The 20,876-nt window shown below is 44.8% G+C and overlaps 2 protein-coding genes and 1 pseudogene across 2 annotated transcripts in view; all 3 read right to left on the bottom strand.

Moving 5' to 3' along the window:
• The window catches only part of NAA25 (N-alpha-acetyltransferase 25, NatB auxiliary subunit), a 64,082-nt gene extending 61,135 nt beyond the window's left edge, over positions 1–2,947 (bottom strand). The window contains exon 1 of the mRNA XM_020904202.2: positions 2,839–2,947. Within this exon, the coding sequence (XP_020759861.2) occupies positions 2,839–2,896 (58 nt within the window). The 5' untranslated portion in view covers positions 2,897–2,947. The remainder of the gene's footprint in view (positions 1–2,838) is intronic.
• A 3,262-nt stretch (positions 2,948–6,209) lies between these two features.
• On the bottom strand, positions 6,210–19,052 carry LOC139037798 (claudin-6-like; annotated as a pseudogene).
• The window catches only part of LOC110144288 (basic proline-rich protein-like), an 8,503-nt gene continuing 2,793 nt past the window's right edge, over positions 15,167–20,876 (bottom strand). The window contains exon 2 of the mRNA XM_070475363.1: positions 15,167–17,750. The gene's annotated coding sequence lies outside the window, so the exon portion shown is untranslated. The remainder of the gene's footprint in view (positions 17,751–20,876) is intronic.

Genomic DNA, 20,876 nt, shown 5'->3' with positions numbered 1-20,876 from the left:
AATGCTGCACAAAAGACAGTGAGGCTGCAGAATCCAATCTCAGTAAGGGCTGAGCTCTCCAGTGAGAATTCAGTTCAGTTCAGTCGCTCAGTCGTGTCCGAATCTTTGCGACCCCATGAATCACAGCACGCCAGGCTTCCCTGTCCATCACCAAATCCCGGAGTCCACCCAAACCCATGTCCATCAAGTCGGTGATGCCATCCAACCATATCATCCTCTATCGTCCCCTTCTCCTCCTGCCCTCAATCTTTCCCAGCATCACGGTCTTTTCAAATGAGTCAGTTCTTCGCATCAGGTGGCCAAAGTACTGAAGTTTCAGCTTCAACATCAGTCCTTCCAATGAACACCCAGGAATGATCTCCTTTAGGATGGACTGGTTGGATCTGCTTGCAGTCCAAGGGACTCTCAAGAGTCTTCTCTAACACCACAGTTCAAAAGCATCAATTCTTCAGCACTCAGCTTTCTTTATAGTCCAACTCTCACATCCATACATGACCAGTGAGAATGGCCACATTCAAATTCCAGCTCTACACTTTACTAGCTACAACCCTGAGCAAGTTAATCTCTGGCCTTCAGTTTACTACTATGCTCACAATAATCTTACCTACCTAAGGACAGTTAGCACACAAACAAGCACTCAGCCAACGCTGAGTGTTGCTGAACTTTGGGCTAGTGGGTAAGCACCACCAAGCATCAGCTCATTCATCTGTCAGCTAATGAAATAAATTCAAGGGACAATAGTGGTTTAGGGATACTAAGGTATTTAAACACAAAAGCAGAGGCTGTCCCAAGGTTCAGAGGTCAAAAGTCAGAAGTGCTGAAGTCAAGGGCAGTCCTTTTCCTAATTCTGCCAGTGTATATTAATTGCCTTTGAACTCCTAAAGAAAGTATCTTCTAATCTTCTTTCCAAGTAACTATAAGAAAAGCTACATAATTCTGGCTTTAGTTTTAAGAATATGACCCATGTATCTGGTTAACACAGCCTGATGTTAAACAATGTGAAAGGGACTAGTTTTCCTATTGGATAGTTCAAAACAGTATTAATTATAAGCGACTTACGGGGCACCAAAGACATTTTCTTTGGTCCTCAAGAACAATTTTTAGAAATCCAATTATTCTTAAAAATATTCAATCTTAAAAAAAAAAAGTATGGCAAAAGCCACTACAATTAAAAAAAAAAAAGTCTGCAGTCAGCTGCTATAAAGCAGTAATGAGCTACCAACTGTGAACTCTGGATTCACCCTGGTATACTCAAGTCACCCTTGTATACTTCATCTCTGCCCTTTAAAATGTATACTGGAGGACAGAAGACTTTACAGCCCTGGGAAAATGGAAATCTACCACTCTCCACCTATGTGACCTTTGGCAAGTCAGTGTCTTCAGCTCAAACTAAGGTGATTTCTAACACAGTGGTTAAAGGAGTAAGTCTGGGACAGTCCACAGAGGTTAAGATTTCAGTTTCATGTTAGGTGAGTGACCTTAGAAAAATTACACATCAATAAAGCCCCCAGTTTCCTCATCTGTGGAAAGAAGAGGGGGAGAGGAAGGAAGAAGGGGATTGGGAAAAACCACCCACGCCAGAAGAAAATGTGAAGATCAAATAATAATAAATATAAAAGGCCAAGGATAGTGACTGACATAATTAGCAGAGTATCCACATTATTACTATTGCTGTTAATAATTATTATTATTATTATTGTTATCAACAAGGCTGTTGCTAGACTCAAATAAGACTAGAGAGCAAAACATCATACAAATTACAAAAAGCACTACCAGTTGTACCAGAAACATAGTTACCCCCATCCAAAAAAGTTAAATCACCTCAGCCTTGAGGAGAAGCCTCCATTTAAGTAACATCTACCCTATAAACACGAGGCCTCCTTTTGCAAAAACCACTGACCTTGAAGCCTTCCTCACTATAAACTAGACCAAGACCACACAAGCATCTAAGGGGAAAGGAAATACAAACGGGACCACTTTGCAATTACAGAACGTCTCGATTACTGAAGAGGTTTTTCTCCCTTACTCAAATACGTGATTTTTCCCAACTGAAAGAGCAGAATGCCATCAAGGTCTTAAAGCCTGAGGGTTGAGGTAAGCGTTATGAAAGGGGATCCACTTAGCACGCGGAAGGCAGACTGCAAAGGAAAAACCGGAGAAGCTACAAGGAAGAGCGCTCCCTGCATGCCCCCCGACACCAGCTATTGCGGTCGCTTCACAGCTATTTTGGGCCCAAGGACCCCCCCCCGCCTCCCCGCCGCCCCCGCTTCCCACGTGTGCCCAGAGCAGCTGTTCCTCCACCAAAGGGCTCTGTATTGGGAGCCTCAAATCCGGGCCTGCTCCTCACTCGATGCGGGTTGACCTTGCGTCAGCCCCTTCCCCTCCCTGGACTCTCTGTTTCTCCCTGAGCGCCAAGCACAGTTAGTCAGGCAACACTTTAGGCCCCGCTCCCGTAAGTGAAAAGTCTTCAGTGAGGAATTTTTCCTCAGGCAGTGGTGTCCCACCCTCATGCCGGAGCCAGCTTCCACCTGCGGACAGACAACGCAGCCTGCGGGTAGCGCAGGTCCCGGCGAGAGTAGTGTCTCACAGGGCCTGCCTGTCAGGCCGGCTCTGCCGACCTGCGGCCGCCCTGGCCGCGCCGCTACCAACTCAGAGCTCGGGAAAGCCAGGCCAGCGCTTACGCGAGGCCCGTGGCTGCGGCCTAGAGGCCCGCGCGGCCCGCCCCCTGTGCCCGTCGGCTCGGCTCCTGGCCCCTCAGCGCCCCTCCCGGGCCTTCGTCCCGGCTTCGGAAGCCCTCGGCGCATTCGGCTGGCGACCAGACTGGCCCCAGGCACTCACCGTAAATGGGTCGGAGGCGCCTGTCGTTAGGGTCCTGCACATGGCCCCGCGTCGCCATGATGACAAGCGCAGAACCGCAGTGCGCACGCGCGGGGCAGGCCCCCGGGAAGGGGCTGTTAAAGGGCCAGCGCCGATCTCGCTCTTCTATCGCGATGGTCGCGGGGTTGCGACAGAACGCGCCGGCGCGGAAAACACAGACACCCAAACTGCATCCCCGACGCAACTCCCCCCCGCCAGGCGTTTCACTTCAGTGGCTCGTTTTCCTCCCTTCTGCTGGTGGCGTCGGCCTAGCCGTTAGAAGCGGCCGTTACTACTAACATCGCTTCCGAGTCGCTTAGTGGAGAGCGAGGAAAGTGAGAGGAGGCGGGGGGTGGAGAAACTTGGTTAAAGACTGGGCTCGGCTGCTCCTGCTCATCCTGTTTCTCCTCTGTGCTGAAGGACCAGTTAGACTTGTCTTTGATTCACTGTTGAGGAACCGGGAACTCTTGTGGGAGGGTGACCCCGGGGACAGTAGGGGAAGAGGGGTGCTGAGCGGTAAGTAGAAACGAGCCAGAGAAGTTCGAGGTCCCTTCACCCCTTCCTCGGTGCTCAGCCTGCTAAGAAGCATCCTAGAGATCAAAGTTAACATTACTAGTTTGAGGTGATGTAAAATGAACTTCCCTTCTGTAGTATTTTTTTCTGAAAGACCCATAAACTCAGACTAGTTACAAAGAAAACATCAAACAAATCGCACTGAGCGACATTCTACAAAATGCCTGACCGGTAGGCTCCAGGACTGTCAAGGTCATGAAAAATAAGGAAACACTGAGAAGCTGTTACAGACCAGCAATGCCTAAGGAGACACGAGGACCAAACACAATGTGATATCGTCCTTGGGATCCTGGAACAGACAAAGGGCATCAGGGGAAAAAGAGTTGAAATTCAAATAAAGTCTGCTGCTGCTAAGTCACGTCAGTCGTGTCCAACTCTGTGCAACCCCATAGACGGCAGCCTGCCAGGCTCCCCTGTCCCTGGGATTCTCCAGGCAAGAACACTGGAGTGGGTTGCCATTTCCTTCTCCACAAATAAAGTCTAGACTTCAGTTAATAGTATTGTGCTAATGGTGGTTTCTCATTTTGATGAATGTACCATGATAATGTAAGATGTTAACTGGTTGAGGGGTATATGAAAACTTAATCCTCTTTTCACCCTCTCTGAAGTCTAAAATTATTCCAAAATAAAAGATTTTAGAATGCTTTTATTGTTTGTTTTTTTTAATTTTTGGCCGCACCCTGCAGTACATGGGATTTTATTTTTCCAACCAAGGATCAAACCCCCTGCAGTAAAAGCAGAGTCTTAACCTCTGGACCACCAGGAAAGCCCCTAAATGCACTTGGTGGGGGGGTGACTACTTTTTAAAAACCAAATGCACTAGAAACTCCCATCCCAATTCTGTCCTGAGTTCTAGCTGAAAGAAAAAATTCCAGAAGCAATTACATAGAAAAATTCTTATTGAGAATGGGGATGGTTGGGGAGAGGGAGTACCTCAAATGAAGATACGATCTGTGATCCTCATAGAAAATAGTTCCTAAAGCTGAGGAGATTTAAAAATACGCTAGATGGGGACATCCCTGGCCGTTCCACTCCAGAGGACACAGGTTTGAGCATCACCTGGGAACTTACAGACCTTATTAGGCACTGCCCCAGATATACTGGATCAAATGATTTGGGAGTAGGGTTGGTGATTTGTATCTTTACAAATCCTCTTGTGATTTGGATTCAGACAAAAGTTTCATCCTGTTTTAGGTCAGAAGTGGGCAAATTATGACCCTTAGGCCAAATTTACCTTACTACTGTTTTTGTACAGTTTGTGAGCCAAGAATGATTTTTACATTTTTTAATGGTTGGGAAAAAAATAATCAAAAGAAGAATAATACTTCACAGTGTGAAAGTTACATAAAGTTCAAAGGTCAGTGTCCATAAGTAAAATTTTATTGAACCTAACTATTCATTTATGCATTGTCTGTGGTTGCTTTTGTGCTACAACAGCAGAATTGAGGAGTTGCAGCAGAGACCTTGTGGCCCAGAAGGTTAAAATATTTACTATCTGACACTTTACAGAAAACATTTGCCAATCCCTGTTCTGGAATACTCTCAGGATAAATGAATAAACAGAAACCTCCAGGGTAGAGTTGTCAGGTCAAATATGGTACAATATTTGGGGCATACTTACACTAAAATGATATTCACTGTTCATCTGAAATTTACATTTAACCAGGTGGCCTGGATTTTTTAACTGAGACACACTTGATTTACAAGATTGGATTAGTTTCAGGTGCACAGGGGTTCTGCATATTTATTTGCTAAACCCTATCCCAGGGAGAACGCCACGCTTCCAAAATCATGCTAACCAACAAGGATGAAGGTCGGGAGCCTCCAGTAAGCTGATCCTAGCCTTGCTCTTAGGTGTTACGGCCACATAGGACTGGGCAGGACTTGGGCTTGGAAAGGGGAGAGAAGGGAGGAGACCTGTGGTTCATCTATGACACAAATGGGAGAGCTGGTGAGTTACCCGAGTTTCAAGAATTTCCCAGAACAGAAAAGTGCAGCACCTTAAAAGGGGCACATAGGCAGCTCCTGACCAGGACTGTGGTTACTCAGCTATGCTCTTAGATTACCTTTGTTGACCTGGCCCAAGAGGCATGCTGATGCTGGGCACCCTGCTACCTGAACTTGGCAGGGCTGGAGTCTTATGGACCCACCGAAGAGAGGCCTGTAGATCCTTAAGTTACCATGCTGGGTAGAATATGTCTCCCTCCACCCTGAAAGCCTGTTTGACATACAAGCAGGATGAATTAGCCTTTTTCTTTTCTTTTTCTCACTCCTTGTCGTCAAAAGCTTAAGACTGAAGCAGTCACCTGGCTCTAGGCCTGTCCTTACCTGCTCACTGAGCGGCAACTTTCACACCCTTTGGCCTGAATCATTTCAGGTAACAAATGAGATGCCCCCCAAAGGAGCCAAGAGCCTATCCTTCTCTCTGTACCTTAGAGCTGACCTTATGGGAAAATACTTGGTATACAACAGATGTTCATTCAATGGTGGTTTCCTTTATATTGACTGAGAAGAGGGGGCTAAGCCCTTCATTCTTGTCCTATTTGGTGGCAGATTTGATCTGGTGGGAAACCCTCTTGCTCAAGAGCCATGAGGCACGCCAGTGCATCATGTTGGTAGCTGGGGACATGGGGCAGGGTTCTGCATCACTTGGATATAGTGGTTGTGTGCATCTCCAGCGGATGAGTTTTCTAATTTTCTTTTGCTTTTCTTTTCCACCTTGATTCAATGCCTAATCCTTATCCTCCACAGAATAAACAGAACAGTGACACAGTTCATCGTTTTCATGGACTTCTCGACCTTTTAAAAATGTATTTATTTTTCTTTTTGGCTGCACTGGGTCTTTGTTGCTGTGCTAGGTCTTCCTCTGGTTGTCAAAGCGGGAGCCACTCTCAAGCTGCAATGCAAGGGCTTCTCATCGCAGTGACTTCTCTTGTGGAGCACAAGCTCTAGGTGCGTGGGCTTAAGTAACTGCGGCTCACTGGCTCAGTAGTTGTGGCACACGAGTAATATCTTGGAACTTCCTGCAATGCTTAGGATAAAGGACAAAAACACCAAGTAGGCACAGAATTAAAGGTAGACAGAGATCAAGGCAGAAAAACACAGAACCAAGAGTAAAGAGTTGGGGGTAACTAGGGTTATGGTCTTGTTTTGGCCAATAATTCAAGACGTACTCCTGGGCCTCATTTTTCCCAACACAAAAAGAGAGAATGATCTCAGGGCCCCTTTCAGTTTTCAGTCCCAGCGGGGCAGCCTTTGTTCACTCTAGCACTTCCAATTCTGTCCACCAGGTGGCATATGAATGCTAAATTGCCCAGTCCTCTTTCAAATTAGAAGGGATAGATCTCATTTTAATTGTTCTTTAAAAAAGAAAACAGAGGACATTCCCTGGTGGTCCAGTGATTAAGATTCTGCGTTCCCCATTTCCAGGAGATGTGAGTTCAATCCCTAATTGTGTAAGTAAGAGCCCACATGCAGCCCAGTTATCTTTGTAAACTTTTTTTTTTTTCCTTTTTGCCCACAAGGCTTGTGGGATCTTAGTTCCCCGATCAGGGATTGAACCTGGGCCCCCGTAGTGAAGGCAGTGAGCCCTAACCACTGAACCTCCAGGGAATTCCTTATATCTCTGTGATATTTATACTCAGCTTTTTATTGAGGGGTTAGTTACATGCCATAAAATTCCCTCATTTCCAGGACACAATTCAATGCTGTTTTACTACATTTTACCAAGTTGTGCAGCCATTAATATAGTTTAAGTTTAGAACAATTACATCCTCTTAATAATATTCCTCTATAAACTATGTTTCCTAACTTTAAAAATAATGAAATGTTTCAAAATCTAGAGAGAATAATAATCATGTATACATATCACACAGGTCTAACAAATGTTACCTTTAACAAGCATAGACTTGATATTGTAGGTACATTTCTTCATCTCCCCATCTCCCTGGCTCTTCAGAGATAACCAGCATTCTGCTATTGGCCAGTATCCTTCCTTCTACATTTTCATATTTTTTAAAATAATTTTCTTTTAAAATAATTTTTTTTAAATGTATTTACTTTTGGCTGTGCTGGGTCTTTGTTGCTCGCGAGATTTCATCTAGTTGTGGTGAGCGAGGGGTTACTTTCTAGTTGCTGTGCATGGGCTTCTCATTGCAGTGGCTTCTCCCATGGAGCATGGACTCTAGGGTGTGTGGGCTTCAGCATATGGGTTCAGTAGTTGCAGCTCCAGGGCTCTAAAGCACTGGCTCAATGGTTGTGGCGTGAGGGGTTTAGTTGCCCGACAACATGTGGGGTCTTCCCATACCAGGGATAGAACCTATGTATCCTGCATTGGCAGGAGGATTCTTTACTATTGAGCCACCAGGGAAGGCCTTTTGTTTTCCTTTTAACTTTTGGGATATGGGGAGGGGGTGGTGTGCCATGAAGAAGTGTTTTGTTTTTGGCAGCCTTTTCCCCACTGCTGTATTATTTTTCAATTGCTTTAGGAATTCTAGTAATCTTATGGCTTTGTTTTTAACATTTGAATCTTTGACCTGTTTGGAATTTTACTCAGCATGAATAATGAGGTACGGTTCCAGTTTTATCTTTTCCTGTTGCTCCAAACCCTATTTATTGCATGATCCATCTTTTTCACAAAGCATACAATGCCATCTTTAGCATATATTAAATTTCCATATGCATTTCTGTCTAGTCATGGAACAGTCTGCAGAATCCTTTCAAGAGCAGGTCAATGCTGGGGGCCACAAATAGGGAATCTGCAGAGCTGACTGGAATCTGGGTTCTGAGTCTGAACTTTATCTATACAGCCTGTGGGTTGCTGAACTCTGGGAAGAGCCTTGTCAGCTGCAAATGGCTGCTAGATGCCAAAGAGGCAGTCTTTGATTTAGAAAAAAGGGGCTTCTAGGAAGTAGTGCAGCTGTGTGGTCAGGTCTCTGGTGAAGATAAAGCATAAAAGATAAGAGATTAAAACTCACAAACTGAGAAGTTCACAAACTGATTCTAAAATCTATATGCAAATGACCTATAGTAGCCAAAATAAATCTCAAAAGAGAGGAACAGAGTAGGAGTACTTACATGATGAGATTTGAAGACATACCATAAAGTCACAGTCATTAACACAGCGTGGTGTTGGCCTAAGACAGACAAATAGATAAGTAGGACAGCGAGTCCAGATACAGCTGCCTACATGTCCTTGGATTTATGACAAAGGCCCAAGTCCAGTTCAATGGAAGAATGAAGTCCCCGCTCCTCAGTAAATGGAGCAACAGGATATACCTTAAAAACAACAACAAAGTGCTCGGGCCTGGTGCACTGGGAAGACCCAGAGGGATCGGGTGGAGAGGGAGGTGGGAGGGGGGACCGGGATGGGGAATACATGTAAATCCACGGCTAATTCATTTCAATGTATGACAAAAACCACTGCAATGATGTAAAGTAATTAGCCTCCAACTAATAAAAATAAATGGAAAAGAAAAATAATAAAAAAAGAAAAATCAAAACAACAACAGCAACAAAACCTGTGGGACTTCGCTGGCAGTCCAGTGTTGGGACTCTGTGTTTCCACTGCAGGCTGGAATCTCTGGTTCAATCCCTGGTTGGGGAACTAAGATCCCACATGCCAAAGTGTAGCAAAGAAACAAAAAGCCCTTTACCCCACCTCAGATCATACAGAAATATTAATTCAAGATTGGTCACAGACTGAAATGTAAAAAGTGAAACAATAAGACTTCTAAAAGAAAACACAGAAGAATATCTTTGTGACCATGGGGTAAGAAAGGTTTTTTTTTTAATAAGCACAAAAAAGCACAAATTATAATAGATAATTCTTCCCTTTATTCAATATTTATATAATGCCTACTGGGCACTATATATGCTAGGTGCCAGATATGCCCATGAAAAAATGTCAGCCCAGCTTTGGAGCAGCTGGTTCAGTTTAAGAGGATAGACAGGCACCTCCTCAGGCAACAATACTGTAGCTCTCTAGGGGCTCTGATTGGTGATCACAGGAGGTAGTGGGGGCCAGAGTAGGGGTACCTTAGCCAGAGTTCTTGAAAGGCTTTTTACAACATGTGAGATCAAAGCCAAGTCTTGAAGGATAAGGAAAGCCTGACAGGTCATAGCAGACAGAAACAGTGCTTTCAAAGTCCTAGCAGGGACAAGAGAAGGTGGGTAGAACTGCAAGATCTTCATGCTGGTGGGAGCAGTGCTTGGGACTGGATATAGTTTCAAGAATGTATCTATGTTGTTAATTTTCCTGTAATTGAACTTGGTTCTCCAAGTTCATTGTACACAAAAATCACCCACCAACTTCTAAAATGAACATTCTGGGACTCTGCCACAGAAATATTTACCCGTTTATCTAGTAGGTGTGAAGTGGGCCTGAAAATGCATCTTAACAAGCAATCCTCCCCACCCCACCCCCCATGACACTAATTCTGCCAGCCAGCAAACCACCCTTTGAAAAACAATGACTATGCACTAAGGTTCTTCCCCTTGGGAAACAGGAAGTACTTTCTTCAGCAGCATGGGGCCAAGACAGCTGAGAGTTTTTCTGGAAAATCAGGTTATGACGCAAGTGAGCCTGGTGTCTCCTCTGGATCTAGAAGGGCTCTGTACAAGCATCTAAGGGATGAGGAAGCCAGGAGACAGAGAGCTTCTGGGAACTCTGCCTAGTAACTGGGAGCTCTGGACGATTTCCCAGCATGCCCTGGGGACTCAAGTCCGAGCTCCATTCTCCTTATGAATATGTATGAGCCCCCAGAAGTCAGCTGAGTTTCCTAGCCACCTGCCTCAGAATTGACAGAATAATGTAAACATTTCAGAGCCTGAAGGGCATATCAATAGCATGTTTCAGGGCTTGGCACCTTGACTAGGAAACTGTTTTCTAGCAGTGCTTTCACAAGTGTTTCTTCCGTAATAGATGAATATACCTTTGACTATGTGGAAAGTATCAAACAAAAAGGATTTTTTAAAAGACTGCCCTGAAATTTCTACCTCCACTGACAGGGTTTGTGTGTATGATGGGTACTCTTCCTGTAGCAGACACTAGGATGACTCCCTAATAGCAACCTCCTGGGAATTCCCTGGTAGTCCAGTGGTTAGTACCCTGGGCTTTCACTGCCAAGAGCCCAGGTTCAATCCCTGGTCAGGGAACTAAGATCCCACAAGCCCCGTGGCATGGCCAAAGAGGAAAAAAAGGCAATCCGAATGGCAACCTTCCCCTTTACTCCCTGGCAAAGGCCTTATTTCCCCTTCCTGGCCTGTCAATTGTCTAAGTACCTCCAGGTAATCATAAGGTGACCAACTAATGGGCCAGCTCCCGGGGTCATTGAGAGACAGAAGACAGAACCCAAGACTCATCGGTAGAAATTAAGAGGTTAGTGGAGGGGTTGGGCTGGGGAAGCAAAGGCTAACCGTAAATACTTGAGAATCAACAACTCATGAGAAGTGGAGATATTTATGAATACATGGACGGCTGGAACATTTAATAACCAATAAATGCATACCCTACAGCCTTGCCCAGGAATTCCATGCTTGGGTGTACATCTAACTGAAATGAATGTCATATCTAATCAAAGAACTAGAAATTCATTCTTCACCAAAATAGAAGCAAACCAAATGTTCATCAGCTGTAGAATGGGTTAATAAATTGTGATATGCTCAAAATTTATTTGGGATGCTATAAAGAAATGATAATGAACAAACTAAGGCTATATGTGAGAACATGAATGAATATAATAATCAAATATTGCATGAAATAAGTCAGACACTGAAGAGTATATAATGAGTTGTTATATTTACATGATGCACAGGAACAGGTAAGACTTATTTATTTGTCTGAGCTATAATTGACATAAACTGTTGTATAAATTTAAGGTATAAAACATATTAATTTGATGCATTCATATATTGCAATATGATTACCACCTTAGCAATTGCTAATACCTTTATCATCTCACACAATTGTTTCTTTTTTGTTATGAGAACACAAAACAATGATAGAAGTCAGAAGATTGGTTATCCTGTAGGAATAGGGAATAGGGTTAAATAGGGAAAGAGCCTAAAAGAACCCACTGGTGCTGGAAATAGTCTGTTTCTGGATCTGGATGGTGGTAACAGGCATGCAGACATACATAAAAATTCAATGTGTAAACTACCCTTCTAGGTAGAATTTCTCCTAGCAAAATGAGAACATATGTCTACACAAAAAAACTTGTATATGAATATTCAGGGACTTCCCTGGCGGTTCCAGTGGTTAAGACTCTGCTCGTCCACTGCAGAGGGTGCAGGTTTCATCCCTGATTGGGGAACTGAGATCCCACATGCCGTGTGGCATGGCCAAGAACAAAAAACAAAACAGAACAAACTCCCAAATGTTGTTCATAGCAGCAATATTCGTTATTGCCAACAGGTGGAGACAACCCTTTTTGCTAGGTGTTCCCAGGCGGCTCAGACAGTAAATAATCTGCCTGCAATGCAGGAGACCTGGGTTTGATCCCTGTGTGGGAGAGATCCCCTGGAGGAGGGCATGGCTACCCACTCCAGTGTTCTTGCCTGGAGAATTCCATGGACAGAGGAGCCTGGCGGGTTATAGTCTATAGGGTGGCAAAGAGTTGGACATGACTGAGTGACTAACACTTTCACTTTCAGGGCTGCTGTAGCAAAGCGCCACAGACTATGTGCCTTAAATAGAAATTTATTTTCTCACCATTCTGAAGGCTAGAAGGCAGAGATCAAAGTGTCAACAGACTTGGTTTCTTCTGAGGCCTCTGTCACTGGCTTGTACTTGACTGTCTTCTCCCTGTATCCTAACATAGTTTTCTCTCTGTGTGACTGTGTCCCTATTTCCTCCTGTTCTAAGGAAACCAGTCAGTTGGATTAGGGCCCATCCTAATGACTAGGGCCCATTCTCATTTTACTTAATTACCTCTTTAAAGACCCTGTCTTCAAATATAATCACATTTTTAAGTGCTTGGAATTAGGACTTCAACATGTGAATTTTTTTATTTTATTAAAATACAGATGACTTACAATGTTGTGTTAGTTTCAGGGGTACAGCAAAGTGATTCAGTTATAGATATATATGTATGTGTATATACGCATATTTATTTACTGTTGTTTAGTCGCTCATTCGTGTCTGACACTTTAGAGACCTTACGGACTGTAGCCCCAAAGGCTCCTCTGTCCATGGGATTCTCCAGGCAAGAATACTGGAGTGGGTTGCCATTTCCTTCTCCAGGGGATCTTCTGTCCCAGGGATCAAATCTGCATCTCTTGTATTGGCAAGCGGATTCTTTACCACTGAGCCACTAGGAATGTGTTCTTTCTAAAATTCTTTATATGTTATTACATTATACATTGTTAATAAGTTCTTGAGTATAGTTCCCTAATTTTTGAAGGACATAATTCAGCTCATAACAAACCGACATGTCCATCAACTGATGACTGGAAAAACAGAATTGGTATATCCATTATAAAAGAATATCATTCAGCAAGAAAAAAAAATGAAGTATTGACCCATGCTACAACGTAAATAAATCTTAAAAACATTATGCTAAGTGAAAGAAGCCAGTCACAACAATGTACATATTGCCTGATTCCATTGCTATGAATGTCCAGCATAGAAAAGTGGTTGCCAGGCCCAGAGTGGAAGAAAGGGAGAAATAGAGAGTGACAACTCATGAGCTCAAAAGTTCCTTTTGAGGTGGCAAAAATACTCTAAAATTAATTGTGGTGATGGTTGTACAACTCCGTGAATTACTAAACACCACTAAACAGTTTAATTGAGTGAATTGTATTAATATATGAATTATATCTCAGGAGAGCTGTTATGAAAAATTCACTGCACTATACCCTTAAGATTTTTGCACTTTATTGTGTCTTTTTTCCCAATACAAATTAAAACAAATCAAAACTATATTGTCCCATTAACAACAAGTTTCTATTGCATAGCACAGAGAACTATATCCAATCTCCTGAGATAAGCCATAATGAAAAAGAATGTATATATATGTATAACTGAGTCACTTTGTTATGCAGCAGAGATGGGCACAACATTGTAAATCAATTATACTTCAATCAAAAAAAAACAAACAGAGCGACTTCCTTGGCAGTCCAGAGGTTAAGACTCCATATTTCTACTGCAGTGGGCACAGGTTTGATCCCTGGGGACCTAAGATCCCATATGCTGTGCTGTGTGGCAAAAAAAAAAAAAAAAGCAAAACTATCTTAGCTCCAGAGATATTGAAGAAGGTGGGTGGAAAGGGAGACGGTGTCCGGGGACTTGCTCAGTGGCAGAGTTGTCCCTCAGTGTATCTGAAAAAGCATCAGAGAACTAAGCATGCAGGCAGGTGGGACCAGGGACCCGAAAATGGATGAAGCCGGGGAAGACCTGAGGGAAGGGAAAATGAAATGCCTGAGAGTAAAATAGAATTCAACTCGGTGAAAACAAATTTGATTTTGGCCAAACAAAAATAAAACTACATTATAATATTTCATATGAAGCAGCTCATAAAGAAAATCAGCAACTTCTACAGTCGGAGATGACCATCGGGAACACCTTGATGTAATCCTGCAAGTATGAACTGAGGGCCTTCTATGTGTCAGAGTCTGCGTGAGGCACCAGGCCAGGAATATGTGACTCCAGACAGCTGCTGCCAAGTGCACGTGGGAGGAAGGGAAGAGCCAGGGGGCCGCTGAAGACACAAGGAAAAGCTTCATTCTGTTAGGAAAAGCCCTAACCTAGAGCCGGGGCTGAGGCTGAGAGGGGTAGAGGACGGGGGAGGCAGACAGTGTTTGTGAACTGGGAAAGTCAGGCAAGTGCTGGGGTGGGGGAAGTCCATTCTGGCTTCTCAGACAGCTTTAGCTAGAAGACAGGGACCTTCGCTTCCCTCTCCTGGTACAGTCACTTTGGGAAAACAGTTTGGTAGTTTCCTGTAAAATTAAAACATAGACTTACCATGTGATCCAACAGTTTGAGTTTGGCAGAGCCAGGACCAGCAAGGCAATACCTATCCCGAGGGCTTTAACAAAATTCCACTCCGGTCAGTGCTGCATCTGCCTGAGCCAAGAAGGGAAAAGTTCAGGTCCTGTTCCCCAAAATTCAGCATCTGTAAAGCTGGGTGGCATTTGCAGGTATGAGAGGTGAGGGGTAGTGTGGCATCAAATATTGCAATTCTTAAACAAGCCCCCAAATGATCCTGGCACAAGTGGGTGGGAGGTGGGAGGGTTTCTTAAACTGTAGCTGGAGAATACTGCCTAAGGGGAACTGCATCTAATCCTCTTTAACAGATTGTCTCCTAGTAAACAAGGCTCCAGGACTTTCGTGATGGACAGGGAAGCCTGGCGTGGCTGCAGTCCATGGGGTCGCAAAGAGTCAGACATGACTGAGCGATTGAACTGAACTGAAGGGGAACTGCATCTAACTGTCTTTTACGGATTGTCTCCTAGTAAACAAGTCTCACCTAAACCCTTTCTGCTGCTGCTGTAAATCACCCCACGCTACCTGCCTCCTTTGGTTAGCAATAAAATGTTGGATAAACTTTTAAAAATTTCTGCTGCTGGATACAGGCCAGTAAAAATAAAACACCCCTGGGAGTTAGGTGAACTTGGAGTTTGTCATTATTTCTATTTTATACCTTGGTACCCTGGATGATGCCTCCCACTTTAAACTCTGAATTCAGAGGAGCTTCTGGGTCACCCATGCAGGGGAAGAAAGTGAGTTGTTTCCAGGAGATAGGAGCATGTTATTCTTTTGTTTATTTATTCAAAGCATATTTATATCAAGTTGGTGCGTATGTGGAACAACTGGAACTCTCGTACACTGCTGGGGGGAATGTTAAGTGGTACAATCATTTTGGGAAAATAGTTTGGCAGCTTGTTGTAAAATTAAAACATAGACTTACCATATGATCCAACAGTTCCACTTCTTAGTATTAGTCCAAGAGAAATAAGAACATATGTCCTGGACTTTCCTGGTGATCCAGTAGCTAAGACTCTGAGCTCCCAAAGGAGGCGGTTGGGGTTCCATCCCTGGTTGGGGAACTAAGGTCCCACATGGCACAACTAAGACACTATGTTTGTCAAGTAAATAAATATTTTAAAAAATTAATAAAAAACAACAGAGGTCCTCCCCAAAGGTTTGTACAGAATGTTCCTAGCAGCTTTATCTTTATTCATGAAAAACTGGAATCAATTCTATGAACACAAATTGTGGTATATCCATATGATGAAAAGCTAGTGCTACTGCTTAGTCATTCAGTTGTGTCCGACTCTTTGTGACCCCATGGACTGCAGCCCGCCAGGCTCCTCTGTCCATGAGGATGCTCCAGGCAAGAATACTGGGGTGGGTTGCCATGCCCTCTTCTAGGAGATCATCCCAACCCAGAGATCAAACCCACGTCTCCCACATTGCAGGTGGATATTTTACTGACTGAGTCACAAGGGAAGCTCAGTGGGAAGCTACTAGGCAATAAAAGGGAATATATTATTGATATGATCAATTGCATAGGTGAACATCAAAAACATTATGCTGAGGGAAAGAAACCGGACACAGAAGCGGACATACTGTACGATTCCACTTCTATGAAATTTCACTCTGAAGTATACAAAGCATCACATGGGCTGCCGGGGTCTGGGTGAGCAGTGTAGACTGAGAAGAATGATCGGAACTCTATCTTGATTGCAGTCATAGTTACAGATGTCAAAACTGCACTGTGCACTTAAAATGGCTGCTGGGTTTGTAAATCATGCTTCAGTAAAACTGAAAAATAGGGTAAAAAAGAAAACTATATTATGCCAGATTACTCAATCAACAAGGCATACAAAGCAGTCAGTAAGTATAAAAGTTTGACTTAGGATTCTCTCATCAATACATTTTGTGCAGATTAGGAGAAGAGGGAGAAATTTTGATTCTTTTGTGTGTGTGTGTGCTTATAAAAGTAACCCATTTGTAAGAAACTAAAGTCGTGTAGAATGTGAGATCTTAGTTCCCCAACCAAGGATGGAACCTATACCCCCTTGCAGTGGAAGGGCTGAGTCTTAAGCACTGGACCACCATGGAGGTCCATCTATTTTTTTTCTTTTTAATTTAACAAAACATGCTTTATTCAGTAAAAACTGGTGAGTGTAGGCAGGACAGGGCAAATGTACACAGGGGTTAGGGACAGGAGGGTCAGGGGTTAGCACAGGAGGGACATGACTCAGGATGCAGGAGCCGGAGATCAGAAGACATGGAGGTGGGCGGGTCTTCAGTAACTTGTCACCTGCTCTTCTGGAGGTTCTGTGAGGCTCAAGAGCTCCTGGGGGTTCCAGAGGCTGGATCAGCAAGGGAAGGCTTGTCCCCACAGACCTAGGGAGGCCCTGCTGCCAGCATCATCAGGGGACAGGATGAGCGCACCTGGATGGCAAGCACCCTTCACATGGGGCCTGGAGCTCCAGGCTGGTCTCTAAGATAGGGTTGTCCAGGGTGGAGAGTGACACAGAAACTCAGAAGCCTCACCTTTTTAGCTCCATCATTCAAAGCTGAGAAACACCAGTAACAGAGCCCACGTGGATTATCAAATGAAGTAACCACTGCCCTCCCACCCCCAATAAAAAGCCCCAAAGTTGTCATGGATCACCATCTCCTTGACTCCAGCTCAAAGATTTGGGCTCCACTGTCAAAGGAACCCCCACTTTTCCCTAACTGAATTAGATGTAATTCTTAGTGGGGTACTTGGAGGGACCTCAAGTGTGTGGGCTGATGGTGAGTATCAGGCCATACAATGACTGGAGCCCTAGGACTGTGCCCCCACCCCCAGAAGGGCAGGTGCAGGACAGTGGCCCCCAACTCAGCAACAATAGGCCAGAAGTCACCTAGTCCAGGTAGATGGAGGCCCCCAGCTTCCACTTTTGGGCCTCAGACACTAGAGCATTGTACAAGTTCCGGATGATGGTGTGCGCTGTCCAGAACCCGGGGATCAGGGTCAGGACCGCTGAGATGACAAAGACGATCTGGAAGATGAGCACCAGACAAGCCTTGGAATCTTTGTCCTCCAGGCAGGGGGTGCACTTGGCTCCCACGAGGTAGACTACAGGCCGAGCGGGACCACAGGTAGAGAGATGATGCAGAGGGTTTGATAGCCTGCAGGTCCTGGGCAGGCGCCAGCAGCAAGTTGTACACCTTGCACTTTATCCATGCAGAACATCCAAAGCACCTCCCACACCACCTGGGCCACCACAATGCCATTGATGATGAAAACGGTTACCTTCCACAGGGGCTGGACGCAGGACATGAGGGCATTTACCCAGCCGAGCAGCATTGGGATGATCTCCAGTATCTGCAGACAAGCAGAGGCCATGGTGAGGTTGAGGAGCAGTGAAGGAGTCCACAAAGATTTGGAGTAGCTGGCTGAATCTATTTTTTCTTTTAATATTTATATTTATTTATTTATCTTTAGTTCTACCAGTTTATTGCTACCAACCCATCTCCCTCCACCCTCATGCACACGTGCTCAGTCATGTAACCCCATGGACGGCAGCCTGCCAGGATCCTCTGTCCATGGACTTTTCCAGGCAAGAATATTGGAGTGGGTTGCCATTTCCTTCTCCTTATTTTTATTTGTGTATTTATTTGGGCTTCCCAGGTGGCACCAGTGATAAAGAACTTGCCTGCCAATGCATGAGACATAAGAGACACAGATTTGATCCCTGGGTGGGGAAGATCCCCTGGAGGAGGGCATGGCAACCCACTCTAGTATTCTTGCCTGGAGAATCCCATGGACAGAAGAGCCTGGGCAGGCTAAAGTCCATGGAGTCCCAAAGAATCGGACATGGCTGAAGCAGCTTAGCACAGCACAGTCCATGTGTTTATTTGACTGCACCGGGTCTTAGTTGTGGCTCGAGGGGCATCTTCATAGCTGCGTGTGGGGTCTTCAGTTGCAGCATATGAGCTCTCAGCTGAGGCATGTGGGATCTAGTTCCCCAATCAGGGATGGAACCTGGGCCCTATGCTTTGGAAGTAGGGAGTCTTAGCCACTGGACTGCCTGGGAAGTCCCAAGTCCATTTAATTTTTATTGCTGAAAACAGTATTAGTCATTCTTGTAATTGCATAGTATGAGGATTCCTATATGTAAGTTGGTTTCCTAGAAGTCTCTTGGTCAAAAAATAGCTTCAAGGAGAGGAAAGAAATGATTCCCTTTTTGTTGCTGCGGCTATAGGATATGTGTGTGGGGGTGGGGCAGAGGAGGAAAGGAGATACATTCTCAAGGATTCAGGTTCTTATAGTTTTTTTTTTTTAATCAGACAAGATTATTAATGACTAGACAAAACCCAACTCTGGCTGACTTAGTGGAAATTGAGTTTTGTTGAAAGGATTCTGTTTAGTTCCTAGGATTAGGGGACAGCTTTGTTATAAATTGAATAACATTTCATGGATCAGTTTGAGATTGGAATCACCAGTGTAACACAGCTGCTATGGGAAAATCTGTCTCAAACTTCCGAAACCTGGGCTTCCCTGGTGGCTCAGTGGTGAAGAATCTGCCTGCCAATGCAGGAGAGATGGGTTTGATCCCTGGTCTAGCATGATCCCACATGCTTCAGCGCAACTAAGCCCATGAGCCACAACTAGTGAGCCTGTGCTCTAGAGCCCTGAAACAACTGCTGAGCCTCGCGCTGCAACTACTGAAGCCTGAGCACCCTAGAGCGTGTGCTCCACAAGAGGAGCCACTGCAGGGAAGAGCCCTCTCACCGTGGGTTGGGTGTTCTTACACCTTAACTGTTCTGTTTCACCCCCAGCTGGGTGTAGTTACTCAATTCTGATGCTAAGGTCTGGAGTTAGCCCCTGCCTCCAAACGTGAACAGACTCAGTCCCTGTGACATGGTGATAAAATAAGAAAGAAATATTTGGTCTTTGTCCTAGTTTCTGGCCTAAGAGCTTCTGAAACCCTTGGAAAATTCCCTGAGGGTTAGTGGTGAGAATTCTTTGTTGCTCATATAAGCTCCTTTCAACCACACCTAAGTTTATACTAATGAGGTGACTCTTGGTGGGTCCCTAGATAGCTGGTTACCAGATAAACCAATCAGGTGATTCGAGCGTTAGAATTTTTAGTCTCACCCTTTGCCCACCTCCTAGAGAAGGGAGAGGGGCTGGATACTGAGTTTATCACAAATGGCCACGATGATTTAATCAACCATGCCTGTGTAATTGAACCTCCACTGTTGTTCAGTCCCTAAGTGATGTCTGACTCTTTGTGCCCCCATGGACTATAGCACTCCAGTCTCCTTTGTCCTCCATTATCTTCCAGAGTTTGCTCAAACTCACATCCATAAACACCTCTAAACTATGACCTTCAGGGAGTTTCCATATGTCAGGAAGGTGCCACACTTGAACTCCATAGGGACAGACATTCCTGTGCTTGGGACCCATTCAGACCTTGCCCTGTGTACCTCTCAGTCTGGCTGATCAACTAACTGTATCCTTTATAACACCCTTTATGAGAAACCAGGGAAAGGAAGTAAAATGTTTCTCTAAGTTCTGTGAGCCAATATAGCAAATTATCAAATACGAGGAGGGAATTGTGGGAATCTTCAATTTATAGCTGGTTGGTCAGAAGCATGCTGACCAACAAGCATGGCTTGCGACCGGCATCAGAAGTCGGGGGAGGAGGAGCAGTGTTGTGGGACTGGGCCTTTAACTTGTGGGGTCAGGTAGTTGGTGTGAGACTTGAATTAAACTGTAGGAAACCCAGCTGAAGACCAATGGGCTGGAGGATTGTTTGTCAGTGTGAGGAGAAACTCGTACACACTTGCTGTCAGAAGTTAATTGCTGTGCATGAAAAACAGATCTTGCTAATCCTCAGCAAGATGGCACTCATGTCAGCTGCCGGCCACACTGCAGAGGTCCCCAGATCAACCATACTTCTGACCAACTGGCTTCAAATTTAGGGCTTCCCATGACTCTCTTAGGTTTGGTAACCCACTAAAATGACCCAGAGGCTTCCCAGTGGCTCAGCGGAAAAGAATCCAGCTGCAACACAGGAGCCGCAGGAAACACGGGTTTGATCCCTGGGTCGGGAAGATCCCCTGGAGGAGGGCATGGCAACCCATCCAGAAATCTTGCCTGGAGAATCCCACGGACAGAGGAGCCTGGCAGGCTACAGTCCCTAGGGTCACAAAGAGTTGGACATGACTGAAGAGACTTAGCACGGCACAGCACAGAACTCAGAAAAGTACTAACAGCTACTGCTTTATTGTAAAGGATAGAGACCAGGAACGGCCAAATGAAGAGACACATCAGACGCAGCCTGAGCGACAACACACAGCTTTGGTGCCGTCTCCCTGTGGAGTCAGGGTGTGTCACGCTCCAGGCACACAGTAGGTTCACCAACCCAGAAGCTCCCTCTAGCCTAAGTGCCAGAGTTGTTATTGAGGTTTCATCACTAAAGGCAAGATAGATGAAATCATT

The sequence above is a fragment of the Odocoileus virginianus genome, chromosome 12 (genome assembly GCF_023699985.2).
Source record: "Odocoileus virginianus isolate 20LAN1187 ecotype Illinois chromosome 12, Ovbor_1.2, whole genome shotgun sequence".
Taxonomy (NCBI): domain Eukaryota; kingdom Metazoa; phylum Chordata; class Mammalia; order Artiodactyla; family Cervidae; genus Odocoileus; species Odocoileus virginianus.
Note: the sequence above shows the minus strand (reverse complement) of the source record. Positions and strands in the feature narration are given on the sequence as shown.